General features: G+C 38.5%; 2 protein-coding genes across 3 annotated transcripts; one reads left to right on the top strand and one right to left on the bottom strand.

The window, feature by feature from the left end:
* The first annotated feature begins 1262 nt into the window (after nt 1-1262).
* On the top strand, nt 1263-6029 carry OEP80 (outer envelope protein of 80 kDa). The gene is made up of 16 exons (XM_048088950.2): nt 1263-1995; nt 2087-2180; nt 2287-2369; nt 2500-2594; nt 2685-2754; nt 3053-3146; nt 3245-3329; nt 3423-3458; nt 3685-3838; nt 3907-4047; nt 4351-4421; nt 4712-4790; nt 4876-4991; nt 5093-5240; nt 5498-5567; nt 5655-6029. The coding sequence occupies exons 1-16, from the start codon at nt 1390-1392 to the stop codon at nt 5807-5809; spliced, it is 2097 nt and encodes a 698-aa protein (XP_047944907.1). The 5' UTR covers nt 1263-1389; the 3' UTR covers nt 5810-6029.
* A 612-nt stretch (nt 6030-6641) lies between these two features.
* Nucleotides 6642-14140, bottom strand: LOC125191409 (glutamine-dependent NAD(+) synthetase-like). 2 transcript variants are annotated; one of them, XM_048088962.2, is made up of 14 exons: nt 14012-14140; nt 13622-13829; nt 12970-13275; nt 12232-12455; nt 11441-11544; nt 11122-11256; nt 10247-10415; nt 9410-9545; nt 8602-8740; nt 8259-8435; nt 7932-8099; nt 7570-7665; nt 7065-7193; nt 6642-6975 (listed from the first exon to the last, which is right to left on the bottom strand). In XM_048088962.2, the coding sequence occupies exons 2-14, from the start codon at nt 13813-13815 to the stop codon at nt 6781-6783; spliced, it is 2172 nt and encodes a 723-aa protein (XP_047944919.2). In that variant the 5' UTR covers nt 13816-13829; nt 14012-14140; the 3' UTR covers nt 6642-6780. The 2 variants fall into 2 exon arrangements, with proteins under 2 accessions (XP_047944919.2, XP_047944918.2); XM_048088961.2 differs by lacking the exon at nt 14012-14140 and having other exon boundaries at nt 13622-13998.

The following is a 14140-nucleotide window of genomic DNA, read 5'->3' as shown; positions in this document are numbered from 1 at the left end:
AGGCATAATATAGAGAATATTCTTTTAAGTTTGAGTTTAGTGTGAATGGTTGAGTGAAATCAATATTTAGTGTGAAATTTATGCTAAAATGAGTTTTGAACTAATTAATATTCTCTTAGTCGGCATTGTGATAAATTGTCTATGCCTGAATAAGAACTAATTAATCATGAAATTTGGATAAATTAAGATCAATTTTGAAAAGTTTGAAAATGAATCTTTTAAGCACATGGATTAGTATTTAAAAATTACCAACGGATTGTAGCGCAGTTGGCAGCGCGGAGCTGTGATGACCTTGAGATCATGAGTTCAAACCCCACGGCCTTAATCCGCAAGTTCGGTCGAGTAGAATTAGGGTTCAAACCCCACCACCCGCTAGGAGACTTTCGGCCTAAATCCACAAGCCCGGGAGACTTTCAGCCTTAATCTGCAAGCCCGATTCTGTCGGGAGACTTTCGGCCTAATCCGGATCAGGGTTCAAACCCCACCACCCGCTAAGAGACTTTCGGCCTAAACCCGCAAGCCCGGGAGACTTTCAGCCTTAATCTGCAAGCCCGATTCCGCTGGGAGACTTTCGGCCTAATCCGCAAGTCCGGTCGAGCAAGTCAGCCTTAATCTGCAAGCCCGATTCTGCCGAGAGACTTTCGGCCTAATCCGCAAGTCCAGTAGAGCAAGTCTGGTCGAGCAGGATTAATCCGATTCCACTGAAGGTGGATTAGGAACACCAGTGGTCAAACCAAAATAAATACATGAATTAGAGGTGCCCACAGTTCAGAGTTCAGGAACCAGCGGTTACGGTTCGGAACCGCCAGCTCCGGTTTTAGAAATTGTTGAACCGGAACCGAACCGCGATGATGTTTCGCGGTTACGGTTACGGTTCCAAAACCGCCGGTTTCGGTTTTGGTTCGGAACCGGCGGTTTTCCGATGGTTTTTTATGGTTATTCACGGTTTCGAACCACCAGTTTTTTGCGGTTCCGGCTTGGTTTCACGGTTTTCCGATGCTTTTTCGCAGTTCCGCTTTGGAACCGTCCGGAACCGGCTGTTCCGGCATGGTTTCGGTTTGAAATTTTTTGAACCTGAACCGAACCACGGTTCAAAAATCGACGGTTTCAGTTCGGATAAATTCTCATGGTTTCGGTCCGAAACCATAATCGGCGGTTACGGTTTCGGTTTTAACCGCTAGTTCAGTAAACCTTGGGCAGGTCTACATGAATAGACTTTTATACTCCTCATTGGGCTTCTATAACGTAGTGATAGCTCAAAATCCTACTCCAGTTGAGAGTGAAAATGACGGATTACATGTAGAAATTCCTTCCGTAGCTTAATCAGAATCGGTAAAACCCTCTAAACCCTCCAAAACCAAAGAGGGGTCTGCGATTTCGCCGCCGAATATGACCAATACCGACGAGGTTCGCTTCGTCTCCTCCGCCGTCAAACTGCCGCCGTTCTCCCCGCCTCCCCGCCGCCACTCCCTCTTTTCTTCCGCGCGCAGCAATTTTGCCAAGTTGCCCTTCAATTTCAACTTCAATTTTAATTTCAATGCCGATTCCCAGCCGATCAATTTCATCTCCCAATTCCTAAAAAACCAACCTTTTGTCAAGAAGAATCACATTGTCAACGCGGCCTTTAACAAACCCCCACTCTTCTGCTTCGCCGCATTAGCCTTGTCTGACTCTGCGCCGGCGCCGGCGCAGTCGAAAGGCGGCGAGGAGGCGGGGTCCGTGACTCAGTCGAAGAACGTGAGCAGCACTCGCGCCACTGAGGAAGAGAGGGTTCTAATCAGCGAGGTGCTGGTGAGGAACAAGGATGGGGAGGAGCTCGAGAGGAAGGACTTGGAAGCCGAAGCTCTCAACGCTTTGAAAGCTTCCCGCGCGAATTCGGCCCTCACGGTTCGTGAGGTGCAGGAAGATGTGCACCGGATTATCGCCAGTGGCTATTTCATGTCTTGTATGCCCGTCGCCGTCGACACCCGCGATGGAATTCGGTTGATTTTTCAGGTATTTAGTCACTTTGGATTGCTGTTTTTCGTTTCGATTGTATATATGTGTGCTTGTTGATGGATATTGTAGTTTGTATATCTTTTATAAGGTAGAACAAAACCAAGAGTTTCAAGGGTTGGTGTGTGAAGGAGCTAATGTTCTTCCGGCAAAGTTTATAGAGGATGCATTTCGTGATGCATATGGTGCGTTTTTCTCGTGCTTTTACTTTTTACTCGAAAATGGATGCCCCTCCATTTCTCAATGTTTCTGATGTTGGACCTGCTCCCATTGGTGTGTCAAGTTATGCAGGAAAAGTTGTTAATGTCAGGCGTCTGGACGAAGTGATAAACTCCATCGACAATTGGTACATGGAAAGAGGTCTTTTTGGCATGGTTAGTTATGTTGTTTGTTCTTTATATCTCGGAGGCTAGATTGTAATGCCTCTCCGTGGGCAGTAATCTTGCTTTGTTTGCTATGGTATAGTTTGAACTACGACTTCCTGATATGTATCACTCTTATCAGGTTTCAGGAGTAGAGATTCTTTCTGGAGGTATTATAAAGTTACAAGCCTCAGAAGCGGAGGTCAATGATATCTCCATACGTTTCCTTGATAAGACGTATGTAACTCGTTTTTTTCAGTATTTTTGCATATTAAGTGAAGATATATGTTATTTTATGATCTCTTGACTTCCATTATTTTTGGTTAGTGGTGAGCCAACTGTTGGAAAAACAAGGCCAGAAACAATACTCAGACAACTTACTACCAAGAAGGGACAGGTATGTAGGGTTTAGTTTCTTGCGGTATGCTTTATTCTACCATAGTCCAGAGGCTAAACTAACTGCTCTATAGCTGTTCTTAGAGAAACACCCACCAACTTTTAATGTTTGTCCGAGTCCCTGACCAATCTATTAATTTTCAAAGAAGCTTTAGTTCTTAGAATAGTGGCAAATATCAGAACCCCTTCCAAAAATTGGAGTTGAAAATTAACTGAGACTCTTAAAGATGAGATTTCTATCTATTTTTTTGTTATTATTGTTGATCGGGAATGGAATCTTGCACTTTTGGGTCATGTAGGTCTACAGTATGATTCAGGGGAAAAGAGATGTCGATACAGTGCTGGCAATGGGTGTCATGGATGATGTTAGTATTATTCCTCAGCCATCTAGTGGTAAATGCATTCGAGGCTTTGTTTTAGTGATTAGTGAGTCAGCTTCTATGTGTTAAGGTGCATAATTGGTTCCATGTTTAATATATGGAATGCTTCAGAAATTGGCAAGGTTGATTTAGCAATGAATGTTGTTGAGCGTAAAAGCGGAGGAGGAATTTCTGGAGGTGGTGGAATATCAAGTGGGTAAGTCAAATATTCAATGTATGCAGTTGGCAGAATTCTGTTACGGTTTCTTTTCTCTTGTTGCTAAATCATCCACATTGATTTACTCTGCAGAATAACAAGTGGGCCTCTAGCTGGACTGATAGGAAGGTAATCAATTAGCACTTAGCAGCTTGTTATAAAAAAATCTCTTCCATGTACAGGGTTTTAAGGATATTCTGATGATTGGATCCACAGTAGATTGTTTGCTCCACTAACATATTATGCTATTTGAAATTCGATCTGGAAATGCTTCTTTACTAATAATTTTACACTGTAGCCTTATTACAACATTGATTACTCATCAAAGGAACTTGCTACATTTGTTTGTTTGCAGCATAGCAATATACCACAAGAACCTCTTTGGACGGAACCAGAAAATTAATCTATCATTAGAGAGGGGGCAAATTGATTCCATTTTTAGGATGAACTACACCGATCCTTGGATTGAAGGAGATGATAAGAGGACGTCAAGAGCAATCATGATACAGGTAACTTTCACTTATAATGCCCTATTAGTAATTTTGTACCAAATGAATTTATTCTGAAACACTTTCAGAATTCAAGAACCCCAGGAACACTAGTCCACGGAAACCAACCCAATAACACTGGCCTTACAATTGGGCGTGTCACAGCTGGAATTGAGTATAGTAGGCCATTCAGACCAAAGTGGAATGGAACAGCTGGACTTGTTTTTCAGGTAACATATGAGAATTTGTGTGTGGATTACAATTTACATCCCATTCCCTTGTTCCCTTTTCCTGTTTTGTCTTTTGGGCTCATATTGATAATTTATTTCAAGATTCCATTAATTCTAATTTTATCTTGCTTCATGTCTATGGTTTAGTAATTTTGTGCCTTAAGGTTCCCTGTGTATGGGAGTAGGTAGTAAATGAATAGTTTTGCAATTCTTTCTCAAACACACGTCGTTATAGATGTCTCACAGTTAATGATAAAACTATAATAAGGGGATTTCATTAGATTGACCAATTCATTGTCACAGCGTGCGGGTGCTCATGATGAAAAGGGAAATCCTATTATAAGGGACTTCTTTGGCAGTCCACTTACAGCAAGGTATGTATTTTGTTGGCTAATAGTTTCTAGGTTTTCCAAAATTAAGTAAGCGGGCATTTAATTTGAGTGATAGGATAGAGTGATAAAACATTGGATTGAGCATTTGAAGGATAAGATTAGTCAAAGAAGCTAAAAATTAATCAATCCATCAAAGTCCATTAAAAAACAGTGGATTAACTTGTGTTATTTTTATCAATTCATCATGTCATTCAAAGTAAATGCCCTCAAAGTGTACACGTTATACTGCAGTCCAATCCATTCATACTGCACACTTTTGGTCTTTGCTGCAGCGGAAACTCTCATGATAATATGCTACTTGCTAAACTCGAGACTGTATATACTGGCTCTGGTGATCCAGGTTCTACTATGGTCAGTTGCTTCCCATTCGCAGTGAGACTTTCCTCTTGCAAATATTAGTAATCAAAGTAACTCTTGCTATGTTGGCAAAATGCAGTGTGTCGTGAACATGGACCAGGGAATCCCTTTGTCTCCAGAGTGGCTAGTTTTTAACAGAGTAAATGCTCGCTCTAGGCAGGGTTTTTCTGTGGGACCTGCTAGATTTCTGTTTTGGTAAGACGGTTGTTTTAGTTAATCTTCGTTATGGAAATTTTCCAGGGGCTGCTGATTTTGGATATCTGTCATATGTGACTCACTTTTTATGTTTTTAATAGCTTGTCCGGTGGCCATGTTGTGGGTAAATTCCCCCCTCATGAAGCATTTCCGATTGGTGGAACTAACAGCGTTAGAGGCTACGAAGAAGGAGCTGTTGGATCAGGTCGCTCGTATGTGGTTGGAAGTGGAGAAATATCATTGCCAGTGGTATGTTTTGGCCATCATCCATGTTTTACATATAGGCACTCTGACCTAGCCTAGAACTTTGATTTTGAAACTACTTAGTGTTTGCTACTGAATTGCTGTACAATACAACATCATCAACCATGTTATTAGCTCTGCAACTGAATCTGCTTGGAATTTCTTCGTCTATTAATTTTAGTCCTACCAGAAACGCTTCCATTGAGTTCCTTCCTTACCATCCAATGAGTATTTGTGCAGTAATTTATGGTTGCTCTTTGCAGACAGGGCCTCTAGAAGCGGCCATATTCGCTGACTATGGAACTGATCTTGGTTCAGGACCGACTGTTCCAGGTTTGGCTATATTTTACTAGGTTTCTTGTTTATTGTAATTGCATTTCTCATTTTGTGCAATCACCACACTGTGTGTCTTGCTATCAGGTGATCCTGCTGGGGCAAGAAATAAGCCCGGAAGTGGATATGGGTACGGTGTAGGCATTCGTGTGGACTCTCCCTTGGGTCCGTTGAGGCTCGAGTATGCCTTCAATGATCAGAAAACGGGGCGGTTTCATTTTGGTATCGGGCTCCGGAACTAAAGGTCCTTCATCTTTGCTTCTTCTCATGCCTTGGCAATCTCTTATTCTTATACCACCTTCATCCATCAAGTAGTATATTTGCATTAGTTTTAGAATTTGGGAGCTTCTTTTTCCACCTTTCTAGTATTGAGATTTTGTTTTGATTTTTTTCCACCTTTTTTATTGTATTGTTGATATTTTTCTTATTGCTGAAAATGGCATTAGTTTTGGAGTCTTGTTACATGGGTGTAAGATAGATTGAATGGATGTAACTTGTAACTAAAATGAATTTTTAGAAGAAAAATGATCATGCAAAAATGTAAAAATTGCGAACAAGAAACTCAAATAATTGTTACAAGACTATTTTGAAAATTCCACTATATCGTAATTAAACAGTCACATTGATGTGAAAAAAAAATCATCCAATTGGGTGGTTTGGTGAAGATGGAATTATCGATAAATAAACCAGTATAAATTAAACATTTAATCAAATTGGATTATTTTATAAAATGAACCTTATAATAAACCAAACGTAGTGTGTATTTTCCAATGATCTTCATCCACAATTAATTATATTTTTTAGTTTCTACTTTATTTTTAATCATGCCTTTTTCCTTCCATTAAGTTTTTCTCTCTTATGAAGTGGACTTCAATCATCACTTACAATACTCCAGTGGACTTCAATCATCACTTACAATACTCCAGATCATTTTTTCTTTCGATCTCTCTTATTTTACCAATTTGAAATTTAAACTCATGCCATCGTTCCTATTCCCCAAGTGTTTATTCCTTCAATAATTAGTACTGTTTTTTATTCTAACAATAATCAGTTCAACAGTCGGTCATGAACACATGGGAAAGATTTGATTTTATTTCAATGGCGACATCTACCTCAACTTAAAATTAACATCAATATACAAAGACAAAACACACAAATTACACCATGCATCATGGTGGGTGAGTACTGAAATTCCAAAAGGTTATGTCAAAATTTATAAACCAACATTTGGATTGCCAGAACCTGCAGCTACAACACCCATGCCACCATCCGACGCTTCATTCGCAATAGCCACTCTATCACCATCCAACTGCGTCACAAGTTCATCTATCTTCCGGAATTGATATGGCCATCTTGCATTGTATAGGAATTGCCGTAGATCAAACCTATTATCCTCTGGTGAGTAACTCTGCACAAGGCATTTTATGTCAAGCAAAAAAATGGTAAAGGAGAGAACAATGAACGTACAAAAGTTTCACTTGCTCGAAAAAGTAGTACCTCTGCGTGGTACGATGGAGTTAGAACTGTCATCTTGTGTCTATTGATAGAATAGTACTTGAAGAAATATTTCACTTTCTCACCAACCTCGCCTGGAGTTAACTTTGTTCCCCATTTGTAGCACAGATTCTTCAATAGATACCAGAAAATGAATCAACACGAGAAACGATAGAAACATAGTTTGAAGCCACACGTGGAATACACATAAAATAGTATAATACAGCATCCCTATGCATGCATATAAATCCTAGCTTCCACCAAACTATGTACTTATAAATTTTTCGGATCATGTGTTTTAAGTTTGATTTTCCCTAGCAATTACAATTAACAATGAGCAGTTTGCAGAAAATTATTCCATTTCTCGGTTGTTGGTAACTATACTTCCTTATACTCACTATCAACCTTGTTAATTGCACAAGAGAGATAATTGGACGTATGAAGATGGCTGAGCAGTTGTCGAGAGCAAAGTCGAAAGGTTATTACATAAATAAAAAGTAAAATAAACCTTAAACATGGATACGGGTCCACAGCGAAAGATCTTTCGCAGCCTGCCATATACCGAGAGTTCTTCATATGTCATTCCCATATCCACTTCGTCCAGCTGTGTTTTCAGAAAATAATATTAGTCATGCACAATATCAGCATTTAACAGTAGCATACAAACAACTTAAAACACAAAAACTGTCCCGCTTGCACATCAAGAGAAAACTATCTCTGTGTTGAAGGACAATTGCTACATGCAAAAAAACAGAATGACTAGAAAAGAGAATACAGAAGTAGAGAAAGTTAAAACAAGGGGGGTGAAGATTGGAAGGAAAAAAATTAGCTTAGTTTGACATGTTTGCATCTATGTGATCAGATACCTACCTGGCTGTAGTTGGAACGTATAGGCTCCAATTCAGCAGTGGGTGGAGCAGATTCAATTTCTTCCAATGAAGAGAAACCCAGATGGACAGCAGCCCATTTTAAAAATCTTCTCAAATCTTGCTTGCTGATGCTTCCAATGGGATTTATATCAGCAGAACTACAATCATACTGCATAAAATGAACACCCACCAACTCTCACGCTATAATGAATGGCAAAGTTGAATTCAGTTATGCACAAGAGCAAAGAGTGAAGTCAACCGGTTTGTGTGCATCAAAAGTAAGGATGACCTTGCCAAGGACCATAATAACATTAGAAATATGTAGTACCTTTGTCAAGTAACCACGCAATCCTTCATCAACATTGGAGCTCCCTAAGACCAAATAAAAACCAGGCTTGTTATGAACCCACGGCAAGAGTGAAGCTAGCATAAATGCTAAGACCATTCTGATTCGAGCTTGAATATTTTGGAGTCCCAAATTTTCAATATTAGAGCCCCCATCTACCTGTAATAAAACAGTAAAACAACAAGCGACTTCAATTATGTGAATCCTGCATATACTACAGCATAAATATTGAGCCATATACTTACTCCTAGATGAAATTAATGAACATCTTGATGCATTTATGATACAAGCAAAAATGTTGTAAACATAAGTGTTCAGATTTTACCTTGTAACGTGGTAGTTTTCCCGTAAGTGTCTGAAACAAAGAGAGCAGAGCAGAAACCACTCCATCTATTGAGACATCAAGATGCCATGACCCAATTTCTTCTGCAAGCACCTTCGACCTCGTTCTTGTGGCATTAGAGCTACAATAAATGAAAGTAAGTTAATGGTACAAGAAAATATCTCAAAAAGAAAGTAAGAGTTAAATGACACATTCTGCCAGTGCTATAGAAGGAAGGTAGTCTTGTAGACATGTAGATGTAGTGTTGAAAAGTCAAAATTCTACACAACTTTACTTTAGGTTAAAAGCTTATCAACAATTAATTCAGTATCATCCTACTCCGATATAATAACAAAATTTGTTTCACAAGAAATGCTTCATGATTCATAGCTGAAGACTGTTGGGTGCAAACTACCCAACAAAGACACCCCAAAAGAAACTTTTCAAACTGCGACTAAGGTCAGACTGGGGATGTTGATTGCCTTTTGCATACCATTAGTTTTATAGCTATCTCGAACTGTGCACACTGCAGAGGCTGCACATAAGCTTCCACAAGAATATTACACCATGTAATAGTTCAAGAAGGAGTGATTCATCCCACCCAAAGAATAAAGATAAGCAAATAACTGGAAACTTAAACAGAGAATGAAAAATGGTCCTACCCACAGCAACTAAAGAAAATAGACGAAGTACTGCAAATGAACCAACCAATAGCAGAAATCATCTCTCTCCTTGTGGGGATATGATACAGAAAATGCTAAAGACTAATAAGTCACTCAAAATGTACATAAAGCTGCACATATATTCTCACCTATTTTCAGACCCCATGAAAACAGTGTAGAATATACGTTTGGCAAATTCTTTGCTGTCTGTTGGAAATTGTCCATCAGTATAATGGCCAATCCTTATGGCATCAGCTTTGACCTGTTCATCCCCCTCTGATATTGCTGAAGTAACAAGCCTCATAATCAATACCAATACAAAAAAAGGCATGATGTTAGGCCGTTCCTACACATGAGGATTGAATAAAGGCCTCATACAATCACATGCAATGTTATCTTTTAAAAATAATGTAGCTTAAGGCAATTAAATAAGTTTTAGGCCAATCAGACAAATAAATGAAAGAAGGATCATCATTCTGTTGAATTCAAGAGGAAAACGGTACAAAAAATAAATTATATGCTGGCTCATAAAAGTGAGCAATGGATGGTTAAAAATGTACAGAATATTCGTATCATCAGAAAACAAACAAACAAATTGCAATCCCCCCTTATCAAGCAAGTGATGATTAGATCCCTGCTTACTTCAAACACAGAAATAAATGAAAACTGAAGTCATTTTGACCACATAAACATTTACTTTCAGAGAATTAATTTAGGAGGGCGGATGAGTGCTAAACCCATCATTATCAAAAAAATATCATTAACACTGTAATCAGAACCCAAACAAAGGGCTGGCACCTGGAAGAGAGCATCATGCTGCAGATATTTTATATGCTCAAGGGGGCATGTTGAAGATGTATGTAAAAGTTTAAAATGATAATCCTCTGTATTCGCTTAACAAATTAGATGGGTAACAACTGCATCATTCATACAATGAATACAGGTCGACAAATTAATGGGGATGGAGTTCAATAATAGAAATTTACCTTTCACTACTAGCTGGCACATGCAACCAACTATAGCAGCAACAGATGAGCTATCTGCTCCACCCGAGAGTGGAAGTAAAAAACCAGATGCACCACTTCGTCTCAAATAATCCCACAGCCAACAGCCTGGCCCAAAAGCTATTTCTTCTTCAGGAGAATGATATTGAATCTGAAAGAATGAGAAGTAACTCAGCAAACTTTAACAAATGAAGCTACTATTGTTCTGGAGGTTTCAGTTGGACACACTGTTATTATTATTTTAAAAGAGGGGGTAAAAAGCTTTGATCATAGAATTCTAAAAGCAGAACATCAAGTAGAAAGTAAATAATTGATAAATGAAAGTATAATGGTGGCATATAAAGAATGCCAAGTAAATTACTTTCATTGATACAAACACATGAGATAAATGTAAGATGTGTATTGCCACTGCAATGGTTTTATGGTGGCTAGTCATACAGAGGCATTTATATTTATAGACAAATAGCAAATAAATAAAGAAATGAATAAAAGAGCCCATATATGATATGATCCCATGTTTTCTTAATGTGCAAGAAAATAATAAGTGACGAGAATGGGCCGAAGTGATCTAGGTACTCAAACTTTCTTTTGAAGAAAATAGAGCATGCAAGAAGCTTCAAAGCAATGAGTAAAACTAGATTAGATATGTAAGAGTTATAATGCAAGAGGTAACCAATGACTGAGGTTGATGCATAAATTAATGTGTTATCAAAGAGATTCTTAGGAACTGAAATCATCCATCACAGGAAACATGGATGTTTGCTCTATATTACCTCCATGAACTATCATACAGGAATTTATCACATGTGATAGCATAAGTATTGGAACGTTTTCTTGTCAACCCGTTATTGCCTCACCTCTAGAGGACTTGAAAGCAACATTTGGAGCGTAAAAGACTTGCAAAGTCTATAAGGTACTTCAATGGAGGAAACCTTTGGTTTGCAACTGGCTTGTTCCTGAAAGCTACTAATAGACCCCCTAAGGCTGGCAACCTGCAATGAGAAGTTTCAGTAAATCAAATGATACAGATGATGTGATGAGGGTTGAGGACCGTTAAAAATGTCCAAATTCTGAAAAATAAAATCTTGTTTTATTTTATATAGTTCTCCATTGAAAATTAAGTGCTACTAAATAAGTTCCTCCAAGGCCCTAACAAATAATTGCAGTAGAACATACTGCATCTAGATCTACTTGAGCAACCACCATTTCCACATCCTTCAAGGAGAATTGTGAGCCTTGGGCAACCACATCACCGTTCACCACAATGCAGGAACAACCATCTGAATGTAAGAAGTTAAAAACAAAGACTCCTCAAAATATAAATTATTTGCATCTCAAGGAAAGGGAATGGACCATAATTTGAGCATTTCAATTAAGTAATGAGGTACAGGTAGTTCAATATACTGGTTCATCACAAACTGTGATACTTCTTGTGAGTCTAGATGATTCACCTAATATATTGTCATGGTAATATTAGGATTGAGAGAAAGCTAGTAAACTTCCAAGAGTCTTTCTTTCATCAAGCAAAAGGTTCCCAGAGAACACCACATGTCACAAAAGTTAACAATTCTGTAATATCACAACACATACTAAACTTAGTGATGCAATTATTACAAAGATTTCCACCTATTTTCCACGTTCAAACTCTGAGCAGTCAGGTGGAGGATGACATAAGAAGGAACAAAGTTTCATATCCACAATTTTGTGACAATAAGAGAATGGCTATAGAAAATTTTGAGGTTTTAAGCTTTCCCTTTATTTCAAAGATCAAAGTTTAAGCGGTGAGATTGAAACTTGAAATTGAAAAATGGAGGACCAAGATTTGCTGCGTTTACATTATAGTGAAAGCCTACTAGTAACTAGATGTCTTACTTGTTCCATATTGTTTTAAGAATATAAGATCAGATATGCTGTAACAACAACCCATAGTATGACAGTGGAAATGCAACTCATGCTTGGTCACCCACCATAATAAAGGCGGCTGCCGTCACATCCTTGTTGATTACTGTACACGTAAACTCCTCCACGGGTATTTGTAGCTCCAATGAAAGCACGGAGGCGAAGATCAAGTTTACGCAATTGATGGTGACTTCCACTAGCATTCAGAAATACTTCAACGCCATTCAGAGCGAGCTCAGCGTGAGGGGGCATTGGACTAAAAAGTTCTTCACAAACTTCAGCAGCAATGGCTCTGAGCAACAAAAAAAAAATAAAATTAAGCTGTAGAATTTGTAAACAGTTTTGCAGATATCAAGCTCAAGTGTTCAACTATAGCTTATATGCATGAATATAAACCTGATTCAGATTGTATAGCTACATAATACATCAATTCATCAAAACAGGAGTTCCAGTTATCCCAAAGATGAAACTCATTATACTTGCAGAAACTGGTTGGTGTGACTAGAATTGATGTATTCCATGACTCTTCAGAGGCAATGCGCTTATGCGCCTCATAACAAAGTATGCCTTATCTAAAATATTAGTTTTACACCTAACCTTCATTAACAAAATCCTACTTAAAAGAGATAGTGCATCTTCAGTTTACTAATATTCAAAGAATTGACTTTAGACCTATATTCTTGAGCGTATTTCATGAGGTAATGAGCCAGTAAAACGTTAGTTTAAAAGGATTAAAAATAATGGTAAGAGATCAACGTCAAAAGAGAGAGACAAAAAAAATGAGGCAGGACGACATGATGACTTACACATCTAGGAACTGAATATATCCATAGCCAAAAGGCACTGTTGTCTGCAATAGAGCCTCAGATATATCACTTGGAAGCAGAAAGTCTTCAAGAGACCCTTTTCGTTTCCATGCCGTAAACCACCTGAGCTCCCTGTAGTTTCCATCATTTGCCAGCCACATCTTTGGACGTATCATCACTATTTTCCTATTCATGCATAGCACTTGACAATTGTAGCGCTCTGACCCTTTGATAACAGGCATACCGAAACTACATAGTATGCCATCAGTCCAGTCATCCACTAATAATTCTTTCAAGCAGTCCCACCTGAAAAATGATTGTTCAAGGTCACAACAAATTCAATTAAAGGGGGCTGGTTTCTTGAAGTTGTAAGCAATTACAAACTAAATATTTTACTTGATGCTAATTAAATCACAATGCACCAAAACTATCTGAGATTTACAAGAGTCAATCGATTGCATTTCAGGAATCAAGTTAGCTAATTGCATATTTACATATTTACATTAGCATAATCTACTATGAACTCTTCCATAACAGCTTAGCAAATCAGATTTAAACTCTAAAAAATTGCATTACACTAGTTTGCATTGAATCACTTGAAATTGAATTTTCGCAGTAAACAGCAAAAGCATAGAATAGAGGAGGCGCTTACGCATGGTTGACGGTGTCGAGTTCGAGGAAATGGTCTTCGCAGCCATAGCCGGTGATTTCAAGCTCGGGGCCAAGGCGGATGACGGCTCCGGCTTGTTTGGCCCTAGAAATGGATTCCTTAATGTTCTTCATATTGCAATCGAAATCCATTGCCCATTGATTCAGGTTGCAGGTGGCTACCTTGAGAAGCCTCATTTCCCCCCAATTTGCTGGAAAAAAAGTGAATGAGTAGAGAGAATTAGAGAAAAAGAAGTGGACGGAGAATATATGGCGTAGATGAATCCTATGCAATTTATGCTTTAAATTATGCATCCATAACTCCCAATTTCAGAAAATCCAGTATTTCAATTTGCTTTCAACATGAAGTTATAAAAAAAAGTTAAAAAACTACCTAGAGATTATGATTCCGGCGGGGCTAGCGGCACTAATCTACGGCAGTTGCCGGCGGCGTGATTCGTTATGATCACGGCCCATTCCGCCGTTTGTATGGGCTTTCTAAAATTTTTATTTATATTTGGGC

Source organism: Salvia hispanica, chromosome 5, assembly GCF_029641045.1.
Source record: "Salvia hispanica isolate PSC_SH4W2 chromosome 5, Shi_PSC_v1, whole genome shotgun sequence".
NCBI classification, from domain to species: Eukaryota; Viridiplantae; Streptophyta; class Magnoliopsida; order Lamiales; family Lamiaceae; genus Salvia; species Salvia hispanica.
This window is presented reverse-complemented; position numbering and strand designations above follow the sequence as displayed.

Excerpts from the sequence above, each read along its gene's own strand:
- OEP80 (XM_048088950.2), top strand. The coding sequence starts at position 1,390 with ATGACCAATACCGACGAGGTTCGCTTCGTCTCCTCCGCCGTCAAACTG. Across the intron at positions 2,595-2,684 it reads ATACGTTTCCTTGATAAGAC|TGGTGAGCCAACTGTTGGAA; the intron begins GTATGTAACTCG and ends ATTTTTGGTTAG. Across the intron at positions 3,330-3,422 it reads GGTGGTGGAATATCAAGTGG|AATAACAAGTGGGCCTCTAG; the intron begins GTAAGTCAAATA and ends TTTACTCTGCAG.
- LOC125191409 (XM_048088961.2), bottom strand. The coding sequence starts at position 13,932 with ATGCATAATTTAAAGCATAAATTGCATAGGATTCATCTACGCCATATA. Across the intron at positions 13,276-13,621 it reads CTCGACACCGTCAACCATGC|GTGGGACTGCTTGAAAGAAT; the intron begins GTAAGCGCCTCC and ends ATCATTTTTCAG. Across the intron at positions 10,416-11,121 it reads TGCTTTCAAGTCCTCTAGAG|ATTCAATATCATTCTCCTGA; the intron begins GTGAGGCAATAA and ends TCATTCTTTCAG.